At 47.2% G+C, this 23,344-nt stretch overlaps 1 protein-coding gene across 2 annotated transcripts in view; it reads right to left on the bottom strand.

The window, feature by feature from the left end:
• Positions 1-23,344, bottom strand: part of Sorl1 (sortilin related receptor 1) — a 162,692-nt gene that overhangs the window by 122,474 nt on the left and 16,874 nt on the right. For both annotated transcript variants that reach the window (XM_026779339.1, XM_005347141.3), the window contains exons 2-5: positions 20,962-21,078; positions 12,311-12,436; positions 5,601-5,762; positions 3,697-3,764 (exon numbers count right to left, since the gene is read on the bottom strand). In XM_026779339.1, the coding sequence (XP_026635140.1) occupies positions 3,697-3,764; positions 5,601-5,762; positions 12,311-12,436; positions 20,962-21,078 (473 nt within the window). The remainder of the gene's footprint in view (positions 1-3,696; positions 3,765-5,600; positions 5,763-12,310; positions 12,437-20,961; positions 21,079-23,344) is intronic.

The raw sequence follows: 23,344 nt of genomic DNA on the forward strand, positions 1-23,344 counted from the left end.
GGAAATTCAAAATAAACCTACCATATGACTGAGCTGTCTCTTTCCTGGATATAAACCCCAAAGGAAATGAAATCACTGCCTCTGAGATCTGCGCTCCCATGTTTACCATGGCACGACACACAAGAGCTGAAACACCTCAGCGTTCATTGACGGAAAAAAACTGCACAGACTGTGGTTCAGAGATACAATGGAATATTAGCCAGCCTTTAAAATGGAGCTGCTGTGGGAACAACGTGGAGAGACCAGGCTATGGTACGTCAAACAGGCCAGATACACACAAAAGTGTGTGTGCTCACTTCCACTTAGAAGTTTAAAAAATCTAATGGGGGGTGGGGATAGGAGAGCAAAGCAGAGGACATGGAGGAGCTAATAGAGGATCAGACTTCATAACTGTAGCTTGTGTTTGGGATTTTTGCTAACCTACTGCAGTTGCTCTTGTACACATAAGGACAGCCGTGTGTGATGGTGCCTGTCACTTGCTTCGCTGTGGGCGCTACTTTACTATCTCCCTCCTGTATCCTATCAGAGTATAGCATACACTCTGATAACACTTGAGTAAATAAGTAAGATCTGATGGGCCAGTCTCAGGAACTGATGAAGTGAAAGGGAAGGCAGTGAGTGCAAGCTAGGAAAGAACATTCTAGCCAGAGGAAAGAGCACGTGCACAGGCCCTGTGGCCCTTCATCTGAGTGAACGATGATGTGTTCAGCAGTTCAGGGAGGACTGTGGAGATGGCGCAGTGGGCAAGGTGCTTGCTATACAAGATTGAGGACCTGAGTTCAGCACCCATGTAAAACATGGGAGTGGAGACTCCTGTCTGTAACACTAATGGGGAGTGGGGAGACAGGCGGATCCCAGGGACTCACATCTCAATCAGTCTAGTCATATTAATAAGCTCCAGGGTCTTTGAGAGACCGGGCCTTAAAAATACAGTGAAAAGTATAATTGAAGAAGACAGCAAGCATTAACCTCACATGCACACACACATGCACACAGATGTGAACACCTACACACCACACACGCTCAAAGGTTCAAAAGGATTGCTCTGCCTGTGTTCTTAGGATAAACTTCCAATGGACAAGAGTGATCCCAGAAAGACAGTTGAGACTCATGAGCAACAGCAGTGTCTCCAAGTAAAGCCAGTAAAGCCATAGCTGAGCTTTACACAAAGGTTGGTTAGGGCCTGGGGAGGGAGCTCAGTGGATAATGAACTTGTCATGCAAGCGTAAGGGCAGGAGTTCAGATCTCCAGCACCAAAGAAAAAAAAACAGGCAGGTGTGGGGACAGACAGGGTTCCCTAGTGCAAGACTGCTGGCTAGACTAGCCAGAACTGGTAAACCCTGGATTCAGAGAGAGATCCTCTCCCAATAAATACGGTGAAGAATAACAGAGGAAGACCCAGATGACAACTTCAAGCCTTTATATGTACATATACCCAGTCACACATGTGTACCTACCCATATATGAACACGCACCACAAACATACACACACACACACACACACACACACACACAGGCCATTGAGTCCACAAGATATAAACATGGACAAAGTGTAGAACACAAAATAATATGGAATCAAAAACCATAGTGCTTTGTTTTGTTTTGTCCCGTTTGTTTGTTTTGAGACAAGGTCTCCCTATATAGCCCTGGCTGTCTTGAAACTCACTATGCAGACCAGACAAGTCAAACTCACAGAGATCCTCCTGCCTCTGCCTCCTGAGTGCTGGGATCAAAGGTGTGCTCCACCGTACCCAACCACAAGGTTCTTAAACTGATCCTAGACACTGAATGAGGAGGGGACCAGGACACATACAAGACAGGAGGACCAAGAGTCAATGCAGGATTCAAGGGTCAATTTGTGGTTGGTGTCTCTCTGTTAGTCATGAAAACAAAATGACCAAAGAAGGCAAATATACGCACTCTACAGCCAATCTCAAGAATCTGTCCCATGCTCACTGCAAACATGCAAACACCTGTATTCAAGATCTCATGTTCCACTGCTCTCCCAATACAAGGTGACAAGCAGCGGCACTTAGTTAGACATGGATGTTCTTCACTCTCCTCAAAACTTACAGTGGCTCCCCACTTCTCTCAGATTTAATTCAAATTCCTTCCCCAAACACAGTAGATTCTTTTGTTTGGTTTATGTGTGTATGTGTGCGTGCATGCATGTGAGCACACAAACACACACATAATCATGTGCAGACCACAAGGCAAGCACTATATGGATGTCAGAGGACAACTTATAGGAATTGGTTCTCTTCCTCCATCTGTGGCTTATGGGAACTGAACTCAGGTCAGTAGGCTTGGAGGCAAGCACCTTGACCCGGTGAGTCACCTCACAGTCTCTCAGCACTGGAGATTCTTACCCAATTTCTCTGCACAAATTCTGAACAATACACAGTCCAAACATTCGGTATTCCCCACCCAGGTACCACAATAACACACAGCCGCCCCTGGCCATGCCTCTCCAGCAGGGAAGTCTTGTTCTCTACAACTATCTACAGCATGCTAGTTCCTGTTCCCATCTGCCATGCACAGCCTGGATCAAGGGCAACCAGAAGCTGCCTGGCACTTCGTGCTCCCTCCAACATGTATGGCATGTATGCAAAATGTCTTTTCTGATTCCCTACTGTGGCGATATTTTGTTTGTACCATAAAAATAAAATTTGCCTAAAGATCAGAGCATGGAGCTAGCTACACTAGTTAGCCATAGAGGAAACAGTGTTGGCATACACCTTTCATCCCAGCACTAGGGAGCTGGAGACAGGAAGGCAGGAGGAGACGGGAGCTCAGGATTCAGTATGAAGTGTCTTAGAGATGGCGTTCAGTCCGAGGACTGAATGAGGTAGGAACTAGAAGCTGACTGCTCTGTTTCTCTGATCTTTCAGCTTCCACCCCCAATATCTGACTCCAGGCTTTTATTGTTAAGACCAATTAGAATTCGAGCAACACCCTACACCACATTCTTCTCTATAACTGTATCCATAGATTTTGTTCGGCTTGCATTTGGGGGGGGGGGGAAAACATGAAATGGATGTGCCAGAGTCTGGATTTTTACACTGAGGAAAAGCCCATTTGTGATATAATGCCCTGAATATGAAAGTATTTTGGTCTCTAGGACATGCAAGAGCTTCAGGGTTCCCCCAGGTCCTCTAACCAACTGAAAAACACCCCCTTTCTCACCGCCAACTGGTGAGTTTGTTCCCTGTGCAATTCTGCTTCCCAGGTCAGGACAGTATATTTCTGGAACCAAGTGCTGAGAGTAAAATATCCACCCACTGTCTATTATGACTGTTCGAGTCTGCCATTTTTCCTATGGGGTCATATTCTGAATATCTGCGCCCAGCTGGAAGCTGTTGAACCTATAGAAGGTAGGGCCTGGCTGGCAGAAGGAAGTGAATAAGGTCAGGTCTTTGAAAGTCATACCCTGTTCCTAGTACCTTCCTCGTTCAGTTTCCTGGTCTACTGTGATATGAACAGCCTCTTCCAACCTCTCCCACTGCCATGAGCTGGCCCGCCATCTTTTCCCAACATGACAAACTCGGACCCCCTGACACAACATAATCCTCCCTTAGCTTGTTCCTGTCAAGTATTTTGGTCCCACTCATGCCAAAGTAACCAATCCAAGCTGAAGGAGCTAGGAGACAGGAGACTTCCTTTGGACACCAGGATTTGCCACGTGCCTCAACTTACCAAGAAAAGGACTTCACATGCTCCTGAATCATGATCCAGGTCTGGCCAAAATCATCTGACTTCCATAGCTGCAGAGACCAAAATAACAAGAAGTAGTCATGACATGAGAAGAGATGCTTGTGCCACCATATGCTGGAAACACCAACTGAAACATTGCACAGACAGGCAGACCACAGCAAACAGAAAGAGGAGGAAGGACAGATCTGTTCTCTAGAGCAGCTGGAAGGGTGATCTGTTATCCACTTGGGGGCTGTCTCAACACCTGAGTGAGGTGTCAAGAGAGAGAATCTGCTTAACCTGTACAAAGCCCAGGGTGCCTTCCCTAACATTGCAAAACACAAAGCAAAACTGGGGACACGATGCAGTACATCCACACCACAGGGAATGAGCCCCTTGCAAAAGGAATGCGAACCTGGCACACACTGACACCCAGGACACTGGAAACACTGTTCTCAGTGAAAAAAGACAAAGTGTGTGATTCTACTTACATGAGGGACCTGGGGGAGGCAAGATCAGAGATTGAAAACACAATGGTGGCCAGGAGAGTTTGCGGGGGGGGGGGGGGAGCGAGAAATAGAGTGTGGGTTGAATATAGACGAGGTTTCAGTTCTACAAGAGGGGAAGAAAGTTCTGGAGCTGAATGGAGGTGATATTGCAGAACATAAATGTAACTGATATCAATCAACTAAACACACACAAAAATTACAATGGTAAAATTTTCTTAAAAAAGGAAAGTACACTAAAAAAGAGAATATACTCATCTGTCATGTAAGAAGCTCTGGGTCTGATACCCAGCACTAAATAAATAAATTCACATTGGTCACTTCAGCTGACTGCAGAGACATTGCCCAGAGCAAAGGGACCAACTGAATGCTTGACCACAGGGATCAACTGAATGCATAAACTTGGCGGCTGAGTATTTGGCCAGCTTGTTAGCAAAGCCCCACAACCTGTGGACACCAGAGACTTCCACAGGCCCCAGCAGAAAAGACTGAGAAGCCTGAGTCCAAAACTAACAGCAGTCCCCTCTCCTGTTCAACTGACCCTGCCCCTAAGCTTAGGTTACTCCCTAAGGCTGGCAAAGGGAAACAGATCTCTCCTTTGGTTAAACAACCATAGAGCAAATGAATTGTTTCAAGGCCCTTTGAGCAAAAGCATTCAAGTCTCCTTAGTCAGGAGGTAGAAAGGTTTACGCCCTACCAGTATTCACTACTTGACACATTTGAGCGTTGAGGCAGAACTCCTCCACAGGCTCTCCCTTGCTTCTTAGTTTTCTTCAGACTTGATTCAAAATAGGAAACACACGCCATTCGCTTTATAACTCGGAGGCATGCACAAACACAAAGGAAGAATAGCAAAGCTGAAAATCACGTCAAACAAATGTCAGTGCCATGTGCTTAAGGTGTGGCAGGGTGAAGCTGAGCGGTAGCACGCCGGCCTAGCAGGCGCAAGGGTCTGCATTCGATCCCAGTTTGGCAAAAGTCAAACAAAATAAATATAGGAGAGAACAGAGAAGTCAGGTAGAAACACTCCAGGAAGTCACAGAAGAGTTCACACTCCAGACTTCTCAGGTGGCTCTCTCTAGTCACATTTCTGGGCCTCAGCTTACCCCACAGGCTTTCAAAAATGCATGAACACCAAGAAAGGCCTAGTGTTGAAGTCACAGGACCTGCCAAGCGTTGGGTGCTAACTGATGGCAGGGACACAGGGAGAGGGTGCCAAGGGAGTATACATTTCCTTAGCTGTGCTAAGTGAAATAGTAGCTACAAAGGTTAAGCCTGAGGGAAGAGGAGGACAAGGGAGGAGGCAAGGTCACGAAAAGGACACACAATCCACCCAAGCAGAGCAGAAAATTCCAGAACACACACACACACACTTACGTCTGTGCTCCAGAGGTCTCTTACCTGCTTGTTGGGGTGAGATCTGTCAAAGCCCAAGAGGAGGTTGGAGGCTTTGCTGTGGAGGAGGAGGTCAGCAGCCCGGAATGGGACGGAGAAGCCATGGATAGTGCTACAGAAGTCAAAGGTGATCCACAGGTACTGGGCATAAGCATCTACAAAGATGTACTGCAAGAGAGAACAGGCAAGGTCAGAGCAACCTCTGGCCAGAGCCACTCAACAGGTCCCTAAACCTTGTGCAAGTGCCCCCATGTTGGTCTCATCCTCTATCTCTGCATCACCTGGCCACCAAAAGATGCTGGATATATCAAACCAGGTTCAGTTAAGACGGATGCATGGCTGGGAGATAGCTCAGCTGAAAGGTTCTTCCTTTGCACACACTAGGACCTATCTTTAAAAAAAAAGTGGGGCAAGCCTGAGGACCAATACCAGAGGTTGTTCTCCAGTCCTCACAAGACAGAGAGAGAGAGAGAGAGAGAGAGAGAGAGAGAGAGAGAGAGAGAGAGAGAGAGAGAGAGAGAGAGAGAGAGAGGAGAGAATAGACAGGCCCAGTGAGGTCACGAGGGGAGCTTGTTTAGCCGGGTCATAAGGCTAGTCAACTTTTCTGGTGTTTTTATTTCTTCCCATTACTTGGCCATTCTTGCTCACTGGCACGCCATTTAGACACAGTCAGAAAGTGGCTATTGGCAGCCAGGACAGAGATAGTCTGTCCTTCAGATTGCCTGGACCTTGATGGGGGTGCCATCCCTCCACCCATCCTCCAGGCAACCACAGGTCATCCTTTTCCTGGAAATCATTAAAATCTCTCCATATATGATAAGCAGCCCATCCTTGCTATAATGCCTGGTGACTCCGTAGCCCTGGGGAACCAATTGTGCTGCCAGGCACACTCTTGAGACCCGGCTGAAGCAGCTATGGGAAGCAGAGGCTATGCCTTGTTTCACTTCTTAATAGGTCACTGACTTTAAACAAGATCTACTGGGCCGGAGACAGCTGCCGCCTCAAGATTTCCTGGGGACCCATCGAAGGTAGTGCAATTTAACATGTGAATCCTGCAGACTCCATCAGTCATAAGCTAGGAGTGCTGTAGCAAAAATCCTCCTCTGGGCATGCCCAGAGGTAGGCACAGATGAAGGTCAAACAGCCAGTGACACAGGCAGAGCACTGGGAGAACCTGTCCAGACCATAGTATCAGAGCTGACGCTATATGGAGGGGGTCACTGTAGGGTGTCTGCATTGGTTTGCTTTCTGTTGCTGTGCTAAAACCCCAACCAAATCCAACCTAGGGATGGTGGGGGATTTATTTGGCTTTCTCATGCCCATCATTGAGGGAAGTCAGGGTCGAAACTCACGTAGGATCAGAGGCAGAAACTGTGGAGGCTGGCTTGCTCCCATGGCTTGTTCAATTGGCTTTCTTATACAAGCCAAGACCACTTGCCTAGGAGTGGCACCACCCACAGAGGGTTAGGCCCACCCACATCAATTTATTAAGCATGAAAATGCCCCCACAGACTTGACTAGAGACCAGTGTGATTGAGGCTCCCTCTTTCCAGATAGCTCTAGCTTGTGTCAAGTTGACAAAAGCTAACTAACATGGCAGGCATAATGTCCACAAGGAACGAACAATCACGCCTGGGATAATGTAACTTTGGGTACAGAGTAGGGGCTTAGGCACTATTGTACAGGTTTAATGACAGGCTCAGAGGCCTAAGAAATGAACGAGTCTAGGAAGCTCAAATGAGACAGGAGCAGGGTGGGGTGGGATGTGGGGGAAGCGGCCGTGCTCCCAGAAAAGCAAGAGTGGCCCCGAGAAGCAGGCATTGAATAAGAAGTAGAGCAATAGGGATCTAGCACCAGCCACAATCAGCCCTTCACATTCTAGAAGACAGCCAATTCCAGGGCATTCCCCTACATGACAGACGAGCTTCCTGCTCCAAACCCTTCTCGGTAGCCTACACAGGAGCCGCTACCCTGCACTGGCTCCCACCTGGCTCTCAGTGGTCCCTCCTGCCTTCTCCTTTGCACATCTCGCCTGTGCTGTTTCTCTTGGACTTCCTGCCCCAGCATCTAAGGTAAATCTCACACTCTGCAGAAGCCTAATTAAATCTAAGAAAAAGGTAGTAAATGTTTTGAGAGCAAAAACTACTCCAAGCAAACTCGGTGCAATAAAAACAATTACGATCCTAGCAAGAGCATCATAATTCCCGCCATGGATGTCTTCCTTAGAAACAGCCTGCCCTCCTGCTCTCAACCCATCTTGGCTCCTCGGAAAGGTGGCACTTTCAGTTAGCAAGGACTGTTCCAGAAATCTGTTTCATGCCTTTCTCCAGGATCACATTTAATCTAAAATACCACCTAACTAGCCATTTTTATGATAAGGCCGAATGGTTTTTCGGTTTGTTTGTTTCTGGTTGGCTTGGTTTGCTTGTTTTTTTTTTTAAGAGCACTTGCTCCACACCAGGCAGGGAACTAGAAGTTTCCCAGGCCGTGTCTTGTTCAGACTGTTTCTCATTCACAGTGACTTGGTGTTTTGGGTCACCTTGTCACACCCCCTCTTAAGAACGAGGACACTGAAGCTCACAGCAGCTTGATTCCCCCAGATGACGCGGGAGCAGAGTCATACGCAGCTGCTGCAGAGCCCGGTTTCTAACAGTCCATCAATCCTTTCTGCTCTCCGAACCAAAGACAGCACTTCCTGATATGAGAGCATTTCATGGTGTGATTTAACTCACTCATGTGCCTCCTCCTCAGATGCTCCTCAGCTGTTCCCTGGAAACCTGTCTTCCTTCACCTTTTGCAACATCCCTCTGAAGCCTCCCTGTTCCTCCAATGACAATCCTGGACTTTGATTCTGTGCGGATTCTTCATCTTACACACACACACACACACACACACACACGCACGCACGCACGCACGCACGCACGCACACACACACGCACGTACCACCTTGGAAGCTTAGTCTTATGCCCTTTCCTAATGCAGTATTTCTTCCATACAGCCTCCAGAATGAATACTGAATGCTTGTTACAGTTTGGATGTGGTCTGTCCCACTAAGGTTTACAAATTACACGTTTGACCTTCGATGATGTTAAGTGATGGATGAGACTGAAGGAGTCACTCAGCCAGCAAAGTCCTTGTGCAAGCATGAGGAGCCGAGTTCCGATCCCAAGGGGGTCACATAAAAAGCGAGGTGCCGTGGTTCCTCCCTCTAATCCCATCACTGGATACTGATGAGGTTTCATTTTCCACTTTTTTTTCTCTATTCTTTCTTCTCTGATACATTGCACATATCAGAAGAAGTCACATTTCCCAAAAAATGTTCTTGCTCCCTAACTCAAAGCTCCTTGCAGGGCTCCCAAGTCCAAGGTGAAAGTCAATCTCCTCCACCTCCAGATGGTAGTCAGGGTGGCAATGCAGAACACCCATCCTGCCCAGATGCCATCAGCCAGCTCCCTGGAGTCTCTCCCTGCCCATGCCTTCCTCCTGCTTGCATGCTCCTACCAACTCTATTCCCCTACTGGCAACAAACATCCCATCCTTGAAGCCCCATTCCTAACCCTCAGTGCTCCCTAAGGGCCTCACTACCTCACTTACCCCCTGCTCCATTTAGAGATGACGTCACTCTTCACCCAGCATCTCATACACTTTGGTGATATGTCACATGTCAGAGACATATGTCGCATGTCATACACATATGTCACATGGCACACACATGGCAGGAAAGAACCGAATGCCTGGTTGCTTTGGCACCTGGTGGCCAACCCCACAGATGGGCTATCAGACCTGACTGACTAGCTGCTTCCCGAAGTGAGGCCTCAGGAGCATCTCTGACTACTAGAACTTCAGCAGCCTCTTTGTAAACACTTCATACCCCAGGGTGCTTCTGGGATGATCAAGTTTTTTGCAGACTTGTCACAAGCTAGAGTCATCAGAGAGGAGGGAGCCTCAGTTGAGAAAATGTTGCCCTCCATAGGAAATGGGCATCCGGTAGGTCATTTTTGTAATTAGTGACTGGCGGGAGAGGGCTCAGCCCATGTGAGTGGCTACACTCATGGGATGCTGGTCCTGGGTTCTATAAGAAAGCCAGGCTGAGCAAGCCTTTGAAAGCAAGTCAGTAAGCAACCCCCCTCCATGGCCTCTGCATCAGCCTCTGCCTGAGGTCCCTGCCTTGAGTTCCTGTCCTGACTGCTGTTGATGATGAACTGTCTGTCACATGGGAATGTGGGGGGAAGAAAGCCTTCCATCCATAGTAGCTCCGAAACATGTTGTTCCATCACAGCAACAGAAACCCTAACTAAGACAGCAAGTTACAGAATTTATCTACACAATGGACTTTCTCCAGTTTTGATGCAGGAACCCAGGTATGACGGATGATGAGTTAAAAGCAGAGAAGGCAAGCAGGAGAAAAAGGAAACAAACTGTTTACTATTCCCCTAGCTCCATGCACAGCCTGGAAAAGGACAGGATCCATCTGCACTCCTGCTAAGATTAGGCTGTAAAACCCAACTGTGCTCCAGCGGCCCAGCGATGAGTTTGGTCCCAGCACCGTACTCTTGACAGCAAGGCACCCAGCCTTGCATGGCTTTTCTCAGGAAGTGGTAAGGCTGGTGGGGCAATATTTGCCTTCCAGAGAACAAAGGTAAAAGTAAGAGGCGCCATCAACACAATTGGTGTCATCACTTCCTTCCGGGGACATCTGGAGAGGGTGACAGTCTTACATGGGGAAGTAGCCAGGCGACAGTAAAGTCTCACTCTCTCTTTATTATGAAACTCACCTCCAGCTGTCATTATGTTCTCCAAAAGGCAGTTGCTTTCTTTCCTGGGTCCACAGCCTTGCCAACTGCAGAGCATGCATGGCCAGCTCACCATGAGAAACCTAAGATGCATGCCAGGCACCTGAACTATAACACACTGCCCCGCCCCTCCATGCAATGCCTAAGTCTCTTTATAGTGATCAGTCAAGTATCCCTACTTCCTTCTTGTCCCAACATAGCAGGTGCTCTCCACCTTCTGTAGACCAAATGCTGCAAAACTCAGGTCCTCTGCCTGCTCTGTGTTCATGGGAGCCCGGTGCAGCCTTCCTGTCTTCAGCCTTGTGATCCACACAGGTCTACATAACCAGAAAAGGGTAGGAAGGCACAACTTGCCCACATCTGGGCCCTGAGCTGGAAAGGGAACACTGACACTATAAAAGTAGAGTCCAGGGCGAGGAGGGAGGCTATGAGGCCAAGTCTTCAGCCAGAGTCAACTCTGAGATGGAGTGGAAATCTAGTGGTGATAGTCATAATAGGGAAACACACCCTGGTAACACAAGCAAGTCTAAGCATAGTTTGTTTCTTGAGGAGCAAGGAACACAGAGAACTAGCCTGAAGCAGCAGCCAGACCCCTAGCAGGCCAATCCTAGTTGGAGCATCTTACGCCTTACAATCTAGGTGGCCGCTCTCCACCTCTAGGAGCCATCCTGACTGGCCACCCTGACTGACTAGCTGCAGGAGGTGAGTGCTAAGGCTGGTGGAGACTAGGTCCAGTTCCTGCTATTTCTCCTTGTTTTCCCCTTGGGAAGTGTACATATAGGTCATCAGATAGGGCTGATTATTTACTCAGCAGGTACCAGTAGTGACTAAGCTAGTCTGTGGTTTTTTTTAAAGGTCTGTACCAGCCCGTAAACAGCCACTGCCTGGAAACCTCCCAAGTGCTTCCTCATAAAGCAGTAGAGGTCACACCCTTATGGAGGAGGGGAGGGGATATGGAAGGAGGGAGTTTGGCAGGGAGAATGACAGGACCCCTTCTCCACAAATCCAGCATCTAAAATGACCCTGACTTTGGTCAGGGTAACTGCATGGGTTGCTAAATCTTTTTAATGCAGCCCCTGCTAGGAGACCCAAGGCCATCTGAGAAACCAACACCAAGGCCTTGGAAAGATCCGGTCTTGGCTCAGTGGGCAATTTCTGCCCAGGCAGAATGCAGCAGCTACCCTCACCTCAGGGAACTCTTACTACAGCTGAGGCAGCTCTCTACCTAAGCAGTTCCCACCCCTGGACACACGGGTCCAGTATAACTCCCAGAGCAAAGAGCTACCAAATAGCAGGAAAGCCTAGCAGGTTGTCAGGTTCCCTTCCTGCTCCGCTAGCTCCACCTGCCTATAGCCCAGGGATAAGGTCAACACTTAGTCCAAAACAACTGCCTGAGGGCAGATCAAAGAAGAAAGGCAGCTAATTGAGGAGACAGCAGAGACACAGCCACACCTGCTTCTTGGAGTTTCTTTTCTATAGCCATATAGGTTCAGAAAAGAGGGAAAGAGAAATGCATGCACACGAGCACACACGTGCACATACATGAACACACACACACACACACAGAGGCAGGCACATGGTGATGGTGCCAACAAAAGCAATAGTTCAGCGGGCAATCTTGGAGGCCCAGGATTAGCACCGTGAACCTGAGAAACGTTCCAGCCACCAGTGAGTCTGACAATATATTGGTTGGCAGATTTTCTGTGGTTGAACCCGACCTTGTTTGTCCAAAAATCCTGCCTGACCAGTATTTGGTCTGATTATGCAAAGATCCACCTTGAGAACTGCATTCTGTCACCAATTCCCAGGTAAGACAGGAAACAGTAGCTGGTGTACTCCAAGGATGACAAAGGGCTCCAAGGCCCAGCCCCTTCAGTACAGCCATCCTCCCAGAAGGCAGTGTTCCTGAGACAGTCTCCTTACCCGCTTGTTATCAGCAGGGCTGTGGTAGAACTGAGAGATCACTGCTTCACTGCTGTTTCCCACGCCAAAGTTCAGCTTCCCTGAAATCCTATTGAATGATTTTCCGTAGTCATAAGACACGTATACCTGGAACACACAGAAAGGGAAAAAGAAGAAAGGAGTCAGTGAGATGCTCAACAGAAGGACCTCTAATTGCCCTCCACATCCCAGCTTCCCACTCCAGACACCAAGAGAGCACGATTCCCTAGGAGCCCATGATAGCATGAACTTCTGATTCAACCACATGACCCACAAAGGGGATGCAGGGGACTGCTGTAACTGTCCTCAAAGTTGGGGGGCGGGCCTGGAAGGTAGGAAGTATGAGACTCTGCAGCTACCCCTGCACCTGGAGCACACAGTCCTCTCACTCCAGAGGTGAGCCAGAGCCCCAGGAGCAGCTGGCAAACGCGAGAATAAAAAACACCGCCTTCCTGCTGGCTACAGTTCAGGTGCAGACCAGACAGAATGCACTCTGAGAGGGAAAGGGCTCAAAATTTGTTTTTTGCATCTTCTGAAATGTCCCCAAAAGGTAATCAGGATAATTGAATTCTTCATCTCTTGACCAGAAAGATGCCATTCTATACCCGAAGAGAGAAACGCATCAAAGGCTCCCAGTGAGATGGAAAGGAGAAGTTGCCGAGTGATAAAACGTGCACAGAGGTTAAGATGCCAGCAGGCTGGGGGTGGGGGAGCTCATTGGTACAGTGCTTGCCTAGTATACGCTAGATCCTAGTTCTAACCCTAGCACAAGCGTATACACATACACACTTAGAGACACACGATCAGTACCAGAACCGACCCCTGCACTGGTGTTTTGTGACTCTACTGCATGGGAAACCACAGGGGCAGCAGCAAGCCTCCTGGACCCTGCCAACAGACTTGCTTCTCCGCTGCCTCCTGGCTTCTGGTGATACAGTAACCACAGAGACACAACCTAAGAACAGTTGTCATCTACCCATGATGCACAGAGCCAATGCTGATCCCATCACAGCAACCCTCCCTGGAGAGTCAGTGCAGAGAAGACCATGGGGCTCACTAGATTTCGGACTTGCCCAGGTCACAACCTAGAAGTCTTCAAGGCAAGGAGCTGAAGAGACAACACAGTGGTTCAAGAGCACTTGGCTGCTCTTCCAAAAGAACAGAGTTCAGTTCCCAGCATCCACATCACGGAGCTCACAACCAAACACTTGTAACTCCAGCACCAGGGGTCTGATACCCTCTTCTGGCCTCCACAAGTACCTGCACATGCATGAGCATACACATGAATAAATAATAAAAATAATTCTAAAGGAAAAATACAAAACAACAAACAAAAAACCCAGGGAGAAGGTCCCTGACCGGGCTGCCTGCCTTCAAGCTAGTGATCTCAACACCACCAACTATTATCTCAGGTCATGAAGCATAAAATGGATGCTGTGGGGGTATTTTCAACCTAGATTTTACTACCTGTGAGATATGGAGTATTAATATAAACAAAGAAATGAAAAACAAACCTGTTAGGTGATGATTGCATTGTTAATTTTTCAATTATTTATGGGAGAGATAACTGAGGAAAGCAGGGAAGAAAAACAGCAGGTAATTTCCAAGGAGAGACTGGCTAGACTCAACCCAGAGTTGAGTTCATCCCAACTTTTGAGTTGCCATCTCCGCCCTTTTGATTCAACTGCAAATAAGCAGTTGAGGGTTTCACAGGAGCCAAGTTGGGCACTGAGCACCAGACACACGGAAACTAACAAAAGACATGGTCATCAGACAAGGACGGGCCTGTGAATGTGTGAACGCTTGCTTGTTAATGAGGCCATGAACAAACTGTAAAGGACAGGAGGCTGCACACGGGGAACCGAGACCGAGGAGGGCCATTACCATTTAACACATGTCAAGGTTAAGGGAGGCAGGGTGTCTCTGCCTCTAACTGGGTCATCTCAGAAAGAACAGTGCGGCCACAGAGGCAGCTGTGCCCAGCTAGCAGGTCGATAGTTCACAGATAACTGAGTGGGTAAAAGAGCAAGAAGAACTTCCTGCATTCTGTTTGCCAAGAATAGACACGGTTTCCCAGGAAAGTTCGAGAGTTGTACAGCGCAAACTAATGGCTGCTTAAATAGGAAACCAAGCAAGGCTCCTTCCAACTCCAGTATCCTGTGATGTGATAATCCCCTGTGAGAGGCACAAATGGGATCCTATATTTACATCGAAGTGGTATTTTTTTCAGTATGTGCTATTCCCTCCTACACACTGCTCCTCTTCCTCCTTATAACTCTGGTAAGGAATCTTAGCTTCGGGGTACCTAGAGTTTACCAGTTAGTCAACAGACGTCCGTAATGAATAAATGTGATTATAAACGAAGGAATAGGTAAATGAACGCGCTGGATCAATGAACAAAGAGAGTGAAGTGAATTAACTGGTGAGTCACGGAGAAGACAGATCTCAGTAGCGACACTGGATTGGTTCCAGAGTCCCCATGGATACTAAAACCCAGTGACACACAAGAGAAAAAAATAGCACAGAACCTACATGCATTTTCCCATACACTTTATCTCTAAATTGCTTATGACAATTAAGACAACACATGTCTTATAATCTATGAATGAATACTTGTTTGTACTGCATTGCTTTAACAATGACAAGGGAGGAAAAAAAGTCTATTCACGTTCAGAATGGATACAACCCCCTGCCCTCACGTTTTCAGTCCACAATTGGTAGAATCATGGATGCCGCGCTTGCAGACACAGGACCTGCTGTAACTTTTGAGAGAACAAAAGCCAAGCGCCACAGCAGGAAATGACTAGTCCAGGGTCACACGGGTAGTAAGTGCCCAGGCTTTGCCAGTCTCTTGAAATTCCAAGCCTGCTTGTTTTTTAACTCTGCAAGTTGCCCTCCTACAGATGGTCCCTTTCTCCATACTTGGTGTCAGGAGTTAGAGCCAGCATGGAGAAAGGTCCTAGGCAGGCAGAATAAACAGACTTCCTGAGATTCTCAACGGTAGGACTGCCACAGTGCAGGTGGCAGTAAAACCTCTTCCTCGTGACACCTGCAAACAAGCCCAACCATCTCATGGGTCTGAGACTTAATAGAGGTTAAGAGGGAGCTGACAGGGACCCATCCTATACCTGAAGCCTATCACAGATCGCTCATCGACCTGCCTTGCCTCATCCAGGTTGAACAATTCCAACAAGCTATTTTTATCCTGTCCTTGTAATTTCTTACTTCTCTTCGGCAGAAACAGACTACGCTCAGGGCGGGGGCACAGTTATCCCTCCACAGTGACGACACACAAAAGCCCTCTGAGGGCTCGGTTAATTCTAAGAGGGACGGTGGCTTTGGAGTCTCTGTGCTGCACTCCAATTACCAATTCTAACTGGGGCTGTCTGTTGCTCATGGCAGCACGATGCTGGTGACTCACTGGCCACTGTCACTGCCAGGTGAACGGGAGCAGACACCCTGAGCTCGCTGTCAGCTGCCTGCACTGTTTGTTTTCCTCCAGACACCGGGTTCCCACTAATTAGTCCTCGCTGACCTCAATATGACACTGTTCCTTAAAGAACAACAACAAAAATCTAAAGTGGGAGGGTTCTAAACTGCCCCAAGGTTCCAATTAGATCACTTCCTTACCCATGAAGACAGTCCTTTGAAGCGAAGGCCCATGCAGCTCAGAATTATATAATAATAATGGAGGGGAGGAGGAGGAAACCCTGAAATGTCAGATGGCACCCCCTGCCCTGGCACCGCCCCAGGTCTTTTAGAGCACTGCTGTAATCTTAGCAGGCTTCACAAATGCCCAGGCAAGACACCGGCCAAACGCAGTTTCTGAGCAAGGTCTAAGCCTGGCATGGTAGTTCACATTATCATCCCAGGACTAGGGAGGCTAAGTCAAGAAGGAAAGAGTTCAAGGCTAACCCGGGCTGCATAGAAAGTTCCAGACCAGCCTGGACCACATAATGAGAGCATGCCCCAAAGAAAAAAGCAAAAGAAATGAAAATAATAATCATTATAATGATGACAATGATGACAATAATAAATTTTAAAAATTAAAAAAGTAATCTGGGGTAGTACCTAATACTCTTCATTTCTAAGTAGCTCCCAGAAAAACACTCATTTGAATGACTTACATACCATACTTTGGGTACCGTTCTAGTTGGCTTTCTGTTGCTGTGATAAAAACACTGACAGGAAGCATCTTAGGGAAGAAGAGTTAAGGTTAGGGTTTCAAAGCAAAAATTTCAAGGCAAGAACCTGGAGGCAGAAACTGAAGCAGAGGCTAAGGAGGAGTGCTGCTTACGGGCTTGCCCTCCATGGCTTCCTCAACCTGCCTTTCATACAACCAACCAGCCCAGCAGCCCAGGGGTGGCACCACCTACAATGTTCTGAGCTCTCCCACATAAATTATCAATTCAAACAATGTAGCCACAGAATGGCCTACAGGCCAATCTGATGGGAATGTTTTCTCAGTTGAGGTTTCCACTTTCCAAATGCCTCTAGCTGATGTCAAGTTCCCAAAAAACTAACCAGTTACAGATACCAAAGTTTGAGAATTGGGGTGGTTGTTTGTTTTGCAATACTGAGAATAAAACTCAGAACCTTGAACACCCAGGCAGTTGTTTTACTAACCATTGCACTACACCTAACTGAGCAATACACAGCACCCCAACCAGAGACCTGAGTCCGTTGGGATCAATAATCATGGACTAGAAGCCCCAATCCTGTGAGTCAAAATAAATTTTCTCCTTAAAAGTTGATTGTCTCAAGTATTTTGTTATAGTAACCAAAAAAAAAATGACTAAGATAGTATAAATTATGTGGCTCATTATATATAAATGGCAGAGCCAGGGTTCCAACCCAAGCATTGGGATATAGAGGCTCTCCATACTATTAGCAAGGATGGGAGTTCTGCTATCTAGTTGATCCAGGAGGGAGCCAATCATGTCACACTAGTCTAGGGACAAAAGGAATGAGTCTTCTTATCCATGCCGTCCCAGTCGATTCTGATCCTCTGGTGGATATTGTCCCCAGGTAGCATTTTTGGTCAATTATGTTGCACCTAGATACTTCATTACTTCATTATTCCTGCTGGTAGTTGAGTGATTATTTGATTCTTTTCTTTCTTTCTTCCTTCCTTTCTTTCTTTCTTTCTTTCTTTTTTTTTTTTTGGTTTGGATTGGGGGGGTAATTTGTTTTCTGAGATAAGAACTCTCTCTGTAGCTTGGATTAGGCTTGAACTTCCAATCCCCCTGCCTCAGCCTCTTGAGTGCTTCTATCATAGGCCTGTGCTACCATACCAGGTGGCACATGAGTACTCTCCAAAACGCATCCTCAGAAAGCGGAAGTAAAGAACTGGGACGAGTTGAGATAACCCATCCTGGGTTGCAGTTCACCAACTCGTGGCAGGAATAGCTGGCCTTTGCCGGAGACGACACTCGGCTGATGATAGCTGATGACAGGTGGCGTGGTTTGGTTTGGCATAAGAGCAAGCCATCTGGAATGCCAGTGTCCAGGCCCACCCGTGTTTACCTACAGAATATTATAACCTCAGCCATTCTCTCTACTTCATAGGTTCCTTACCTGTGTGCAAGCTCTTCCCCTTCAGACAGGGGCTTTCTGAAGCACCCTTCCCGTCCTCCTGAAGGAACATTTGAATCATTCCCTCACCAGCGCCACCGACTCTGCCTCTGAGTCACAGTTTATTTTTGCACTAACTTTTCACATCCGAACATCTCGGTGTCGGCTGCCAATTCTTTAATGCGGTTTGTCCACGGAGGGAAGAAAATTCTGCCATATCTATTTATTAACTCTGGACATTAAGTTTCCTTCCCATTTAATCTTCCCTCACACGTCACTCCGGCATAACAACTTCAAACGGCCAACAAGATCTTCAGAACATGTACTCCAACATTTCCACAAGGTGGGAGCTGAGCTGGATAGGCCACTAGTTCTTGAATGGTCAACGCTCCTTTGGGCAGACTGACGGGATCTGAGAAGTGAACTTTCTAAGTCAAATCCATGGTTGGTCCCACATTTCCATTACACGTCCCTACTCCACCACAACAGTGACCTGTTGTGAATTCATTTGTGCCCCTAAGCACTTTTACATGACCTTCAAAAATGCAAAACAATGCTTAAACATCTTTACCCATTTTGCAATGACAAACATTTCCTGGACAGGGAATTATTTTTATGCACAAACACCTTGAAGATTTCTCAATACAGTATAGCATAGAGGTGACTTCTGGGCCTAAGAGGGACTCCTAACAACAGGCATTAGACTAAAGATTTACACCGGTAACTACGGAGCATCCCAAGGACAGCAGGCACTCACACATAGCCATCCGTGTGCTTACAAACCTTGAAAATATTTATTTATAAATCAGCCTAAATTGTCGCTCCCAAACAAGTCCAGCCTTGTTCAAGAGCAAAACACCAAGACTAGCCATTATATGCATTATCCCATGATCCAGGGCTCAGAATGTTCCCTAGGCAGAGCTCTGCTGCTCATGGCCAGCCCTTCTTCAAGCCTCCCTTGCTGTGCTTGCCCTAATTAACTGCTCTGGAAAACATCCCAAGACTCACACTGACTACATCCAACCCAGACAGTGCATACACTGACGGGGGCTCTGAGACACCCAATGTACATCCACAAACCACAAGTGTCCTTTAAAACACATGTGAAGGCATCCTCTGACCAGAATGCAGAGCCAGGGCGGGGGAGGGGGGAGCGTGCAGGAGGCGGGAATACAGCGTGTTCTCCACAGCTTATGAAGCTCACCCTTATGAAGAAGGCAGTCACCCACCCCAAGGCAGGGACTATTGCTTTGCCCGCAAGGAGATGCCTGGACTGCAGACTTGGAAGCCAAGGACCAGCTCTGACCCTAATCCTAGATATTTTTTTTTGAATTTTCAAGACAGGGTTTCTCCATAGCTTTTGGTTCCTGTCCTGAAACTAGCTCTTGTAGACCAGGATGGCCTCGAACTCACAGAGATCCTCCTGCCTCTGCCTCCTGAGTGCTGGGATTAAAGGCGTGCGCCACCACCACCCAGCCTAATCCTAGATTTTTATTTGGCCTAAATGGTACTTGTAAGAGCTACCCTTTAGCTGCCAACTGGTAAGACTTAGCAGCTTTACACAAAGAGACCTCTAGGCTGGGGGCAAAAGCTCAATGGTAGAGAGGTAGCCTAGTGTATGCCAGGCCCCGGGTGCCATTCCCAGCGCCACGAAATAAGTCAAAAGACCTGTGACCTTCTGTTGAAGTCAGGAGATCTGGCTATACTGAACCAGTAACCTGCATGGCCTCCAGGACATAGGTAGGACCTATTCACCACAGTCCTGAGAAGTATTTCTGCTGCTTGCTAGACCACTAACCAAGCATCAACCAGAGACAGAAGGTCTTTCTTGAGCCTATGTATCTTTTGAAGGTGCGGAAATGGCCTACTGCCCAAGACCATGGACTTAAGAAAATAAAAGAGACACTCTTTATTATAAAGAACTTGGAAGTGCTGGACATGATGGGACATGTCTTTAATACCAATGCTCAGGAGGCAGGAGCAAATAAATCTCTGTGGGTTCAAGGCCAGCCTGGTTTATATGGGAAGCTCCAGACTAGCCAAAGCTATATAGTAAGACCCTATCTAAAAAAAAAAAAAAATTGGGGGTGCCTTCCCTCCCATCCTGGATCTGAGATTCTTTCAGTTCTTCACAGTATCTAGCTAAAACAACATTATCAACAGAAACAGTGGAAATAAACACGGTAGTTTATGCTCATAATCCCAGCCCTAAAAAGACTGGGGCAGGTTGCTATGAGTTCAAATCCAGCCAAGAGACAGTTCTAGACACTATGGAGAGTGCTGGAGAGAGAGGCCCTGTAACAACAACAACAACAACAACAACAACAACACACACACACACACACACAAAACAGATAGACAGACAGACAGGATGATAAAGAGAAGATGGATAGACAGATGATACAAGACAGATGATTAATAGATACATAGACATATAGGAGACATATAGCTAGAACATAAATATACATCCTGATGTTGGGATAATATATAAGTAAAGGAGGAAGAGAATGGATCTGTCAACAGCTCATCAGCTAGTCATTATCTGCATTATCCCATGCTCCAGGGCTCCGGATTCCCTAGGCAGAGCTCTGCAGCTGATGGCCAACCCTTTGTCAAGCCTCCCTTACTGTGCTTGCCCTAATTAACCTTCTAGAAAACATCCCACGATGTTGACATACGGAAAAGACAGACCAGTTTAACTCTCTCTGGATCAGCTCCAAGTTGCTCTGCCCTGGAGTGCTCTTTGGCGCCTTGTAAAGCTATGAGTGCAGACCACCTGTGATGTCTCAAAAGTCATCCTGCACTGTGCACATCTGCTTGGACAGCTCCACTCTGGTCTCAAAAGTCATCCTGCACTGTGCACATCTGCTTGGACAGCTCCACCCTGAGTTCGGCATGCAAGGGTCACATGCATTATTTTCTGTATCTCTTCACTGCCATACAGTTCATCTCATCCATTCTTTAACTACCCACTATTTCTTCTCTGACCTGACAACCCGAAGGCTCAAAAAAGTCATTCCAATAGCACCCGGGAGGGCCCAGCACCCGGAGATACTTACATCACTGCTCTTAGGCCTCGCCAATGCCAGGCTGTCTCGGGCTAATGCCACGATCACGTTGCTTTTCTCTCCAGCCCAGTGCACCACCATCTGATTGTGAGAGTCATTCAGACTGACCTGAAAGAAACCAAAAGGAAATCAAGCCCTGTGGTGAGTGACAGGCACACACATTTCAAACCAAGACTCCTTCCTGGTCCCCTCTGCCACTCAGATTCTTAGATGTGGTGATTGGGGTCAGGGCAGCCTCCCCTCGTTGCTCACCAAACTCTTCCATTAGTACCTTCCCCAAGACGAATCACCAACCCATCCTACACTCAGTTATACTGTAGATAACATCTCCTGGGGACAGGACTTCATAAGGGACTCCTCTGCTTTATTTCATCCTTGGTGACATCACTCCATGTGTGTGGTGTGCACGAACACGTCCGGTTCATTCAAAAAAAAAATACTCACCATAGGCTGGGAATAGTGGGGTACAGAGGGGATAGTTAATGGAAGACAAGGGATAGATGGAGGAAATAACTTTTCATATTTAGATTTAGTGCATGTGTGTGTGTGTTCTCAGAGGATATGCTATAGAACATGTGCAGAGGTCAGAGAAAAGGAAAACTTCCTGGAGCTGGGCCTCTCCCTTCACCATGTGGGTTCTAGGAATTGAACTTGGGTTTTCTGTCTCGGTCACAAATACCTTTACCCACCGAGCCACCTCACCAATCAGAAGGAATAACTTCTAACATCCTATAGCACCTGTAGGAAGACCATGATTGACAACAACAGTTGATTGTATTCAAACCAGAGAAGATGATAAATACTCTCAACAGAAACAATTGACTGTCTGGGGTGATGGACCATCCATTCTCTGACCATTACCTGCAGGTGCCCCTTATCTGACCATGACACACACCCTGAAACACCAGACTGTTTGTCTGTATGTGTCTATTAAAAATTCTATAATTTTTTTTTAAAATCCACAGGCCAAAAGGCCACATACTTTTTGAACTTCTTTCTAAACAAGTGTGTCAGGAGGGAGCATTGTTACTCAACTTTAGGTAAGAAGAAAAGTTGAAAGAAAGACTTGCTTATGCAATTTCTCTACTTTGATGGCCGTTTGGGGTTTTTTGAGATGGTCCCTCAGTGATCGTGATCCTCCTGCCCCGGCCTCCCGCAGTGCTGAGGTAGCTGAGTGTATCACCTGACCTTTAAGTTTATTTTGTCAGTGTCTCAAATAAGGAAACGTTACTCAGATCTAAACGGAAGTAGCCTTTAGATTACTGCAACAGTAGCTCCCAGACTTTCAGGTCTGCAAATCAGCAAAATAAAAACAGAATAAATAGGCTAACTGAGGTCTGAGGGCCATTTGTATTTTGCCTGATGTGGATACGGATAAGCCGCCGTGTCACAGCTTCTCTCTCTCTCTCTCTCTCTCTCTCTCTCTCTCTCTCTCTCTCTCTCTCTCCCCCCTCCCTCCCTCCCCCCTCCCTCCTCATTCTCTTTCTCCTTTCCTTCTTTGAAACTCACTAAGTAGCTCAGGCCAGTGTCAACATTTGTTGACTTTTGATACAGTATCTAACATTCATTAGTTAACAAAAGACTACGCTTAAATACAGAGTACACCAGTGTGCACAGAAAACCATGTTTGTCATCCCAGCCGCCCAGGAGGCTAAGGTAGGATCACCATCACCAGTCCAAGATCTACCAGGGCTTCAGAGTAAGTTCAAGACAAGTCAGGACAGCTCAGAGCCTGTTTCAAAGTGATGGGGTCGGGGAGATGGGATGGAGGATGACAGAGGACGGAGTGAGATAGAGCTCTTCATAGAATTGAGAAAAGGGCAAAATTTGCTGAAGTTCTTACACATTTTTGAAAAAAGGACACCTGACAGCAGCCTTCTTTTCATCAAGATGGATGACAAGAACCCCCAGCAATGTCTGGTCATTCGGAAGGGGAACCACAGACGGTGGTGGGGCAATTGGCTAAGCCTCTTTTCTCCCTGGGCAGCCTTGTCCTCTGTGCCTCGTAGTTCAGGTTCCACGGTGGTCCCCGGATAGCTGTAGTGTCAGCAGTCACAGTTGGCCCCGAGAGCCAGTGTGGTAAAGTTTGTCCTGAGCTGCTGCTCTTGCTCTAGGACGTTTGGATTGGTTTCTTTGCATAAGAGTTCTCTGTGATTTCTGTCATGGTTTGTTTCTTTCTAGTAAACTTATTTGCTATGCTTGATGTAAATTTTGATTTTTTTTTTTAAGGATAGAAAAAATAAAGCCGGGCGATGGTGGCGCACGCCTTTAATCCCAGCACTCGGGAAGCAGAGGCAGGTGGATCTCTGTGAGTTCGAGACCAGCCTGGTCTACAGAGCTAGTTCCAGGACAGGCTCCAAAGCCACAGAGAAAC

The sequence above is a fragment of the Microtus ochrogaster genome, chromosome 5, assembly GCF_000317375.1.
Source record: "Microtus ochrogaster isolate Prairie Vole_2 chromosome 5, MicOch1.0, whole genome shotgun sequence".
NCBI classification, from domain to species: domain Eukaryota; kingdom Metazoa; phylum Chordata; class Mammalia; order Rodentia; family Cricetidae; genus Microtus; species Microtus ochrogaster.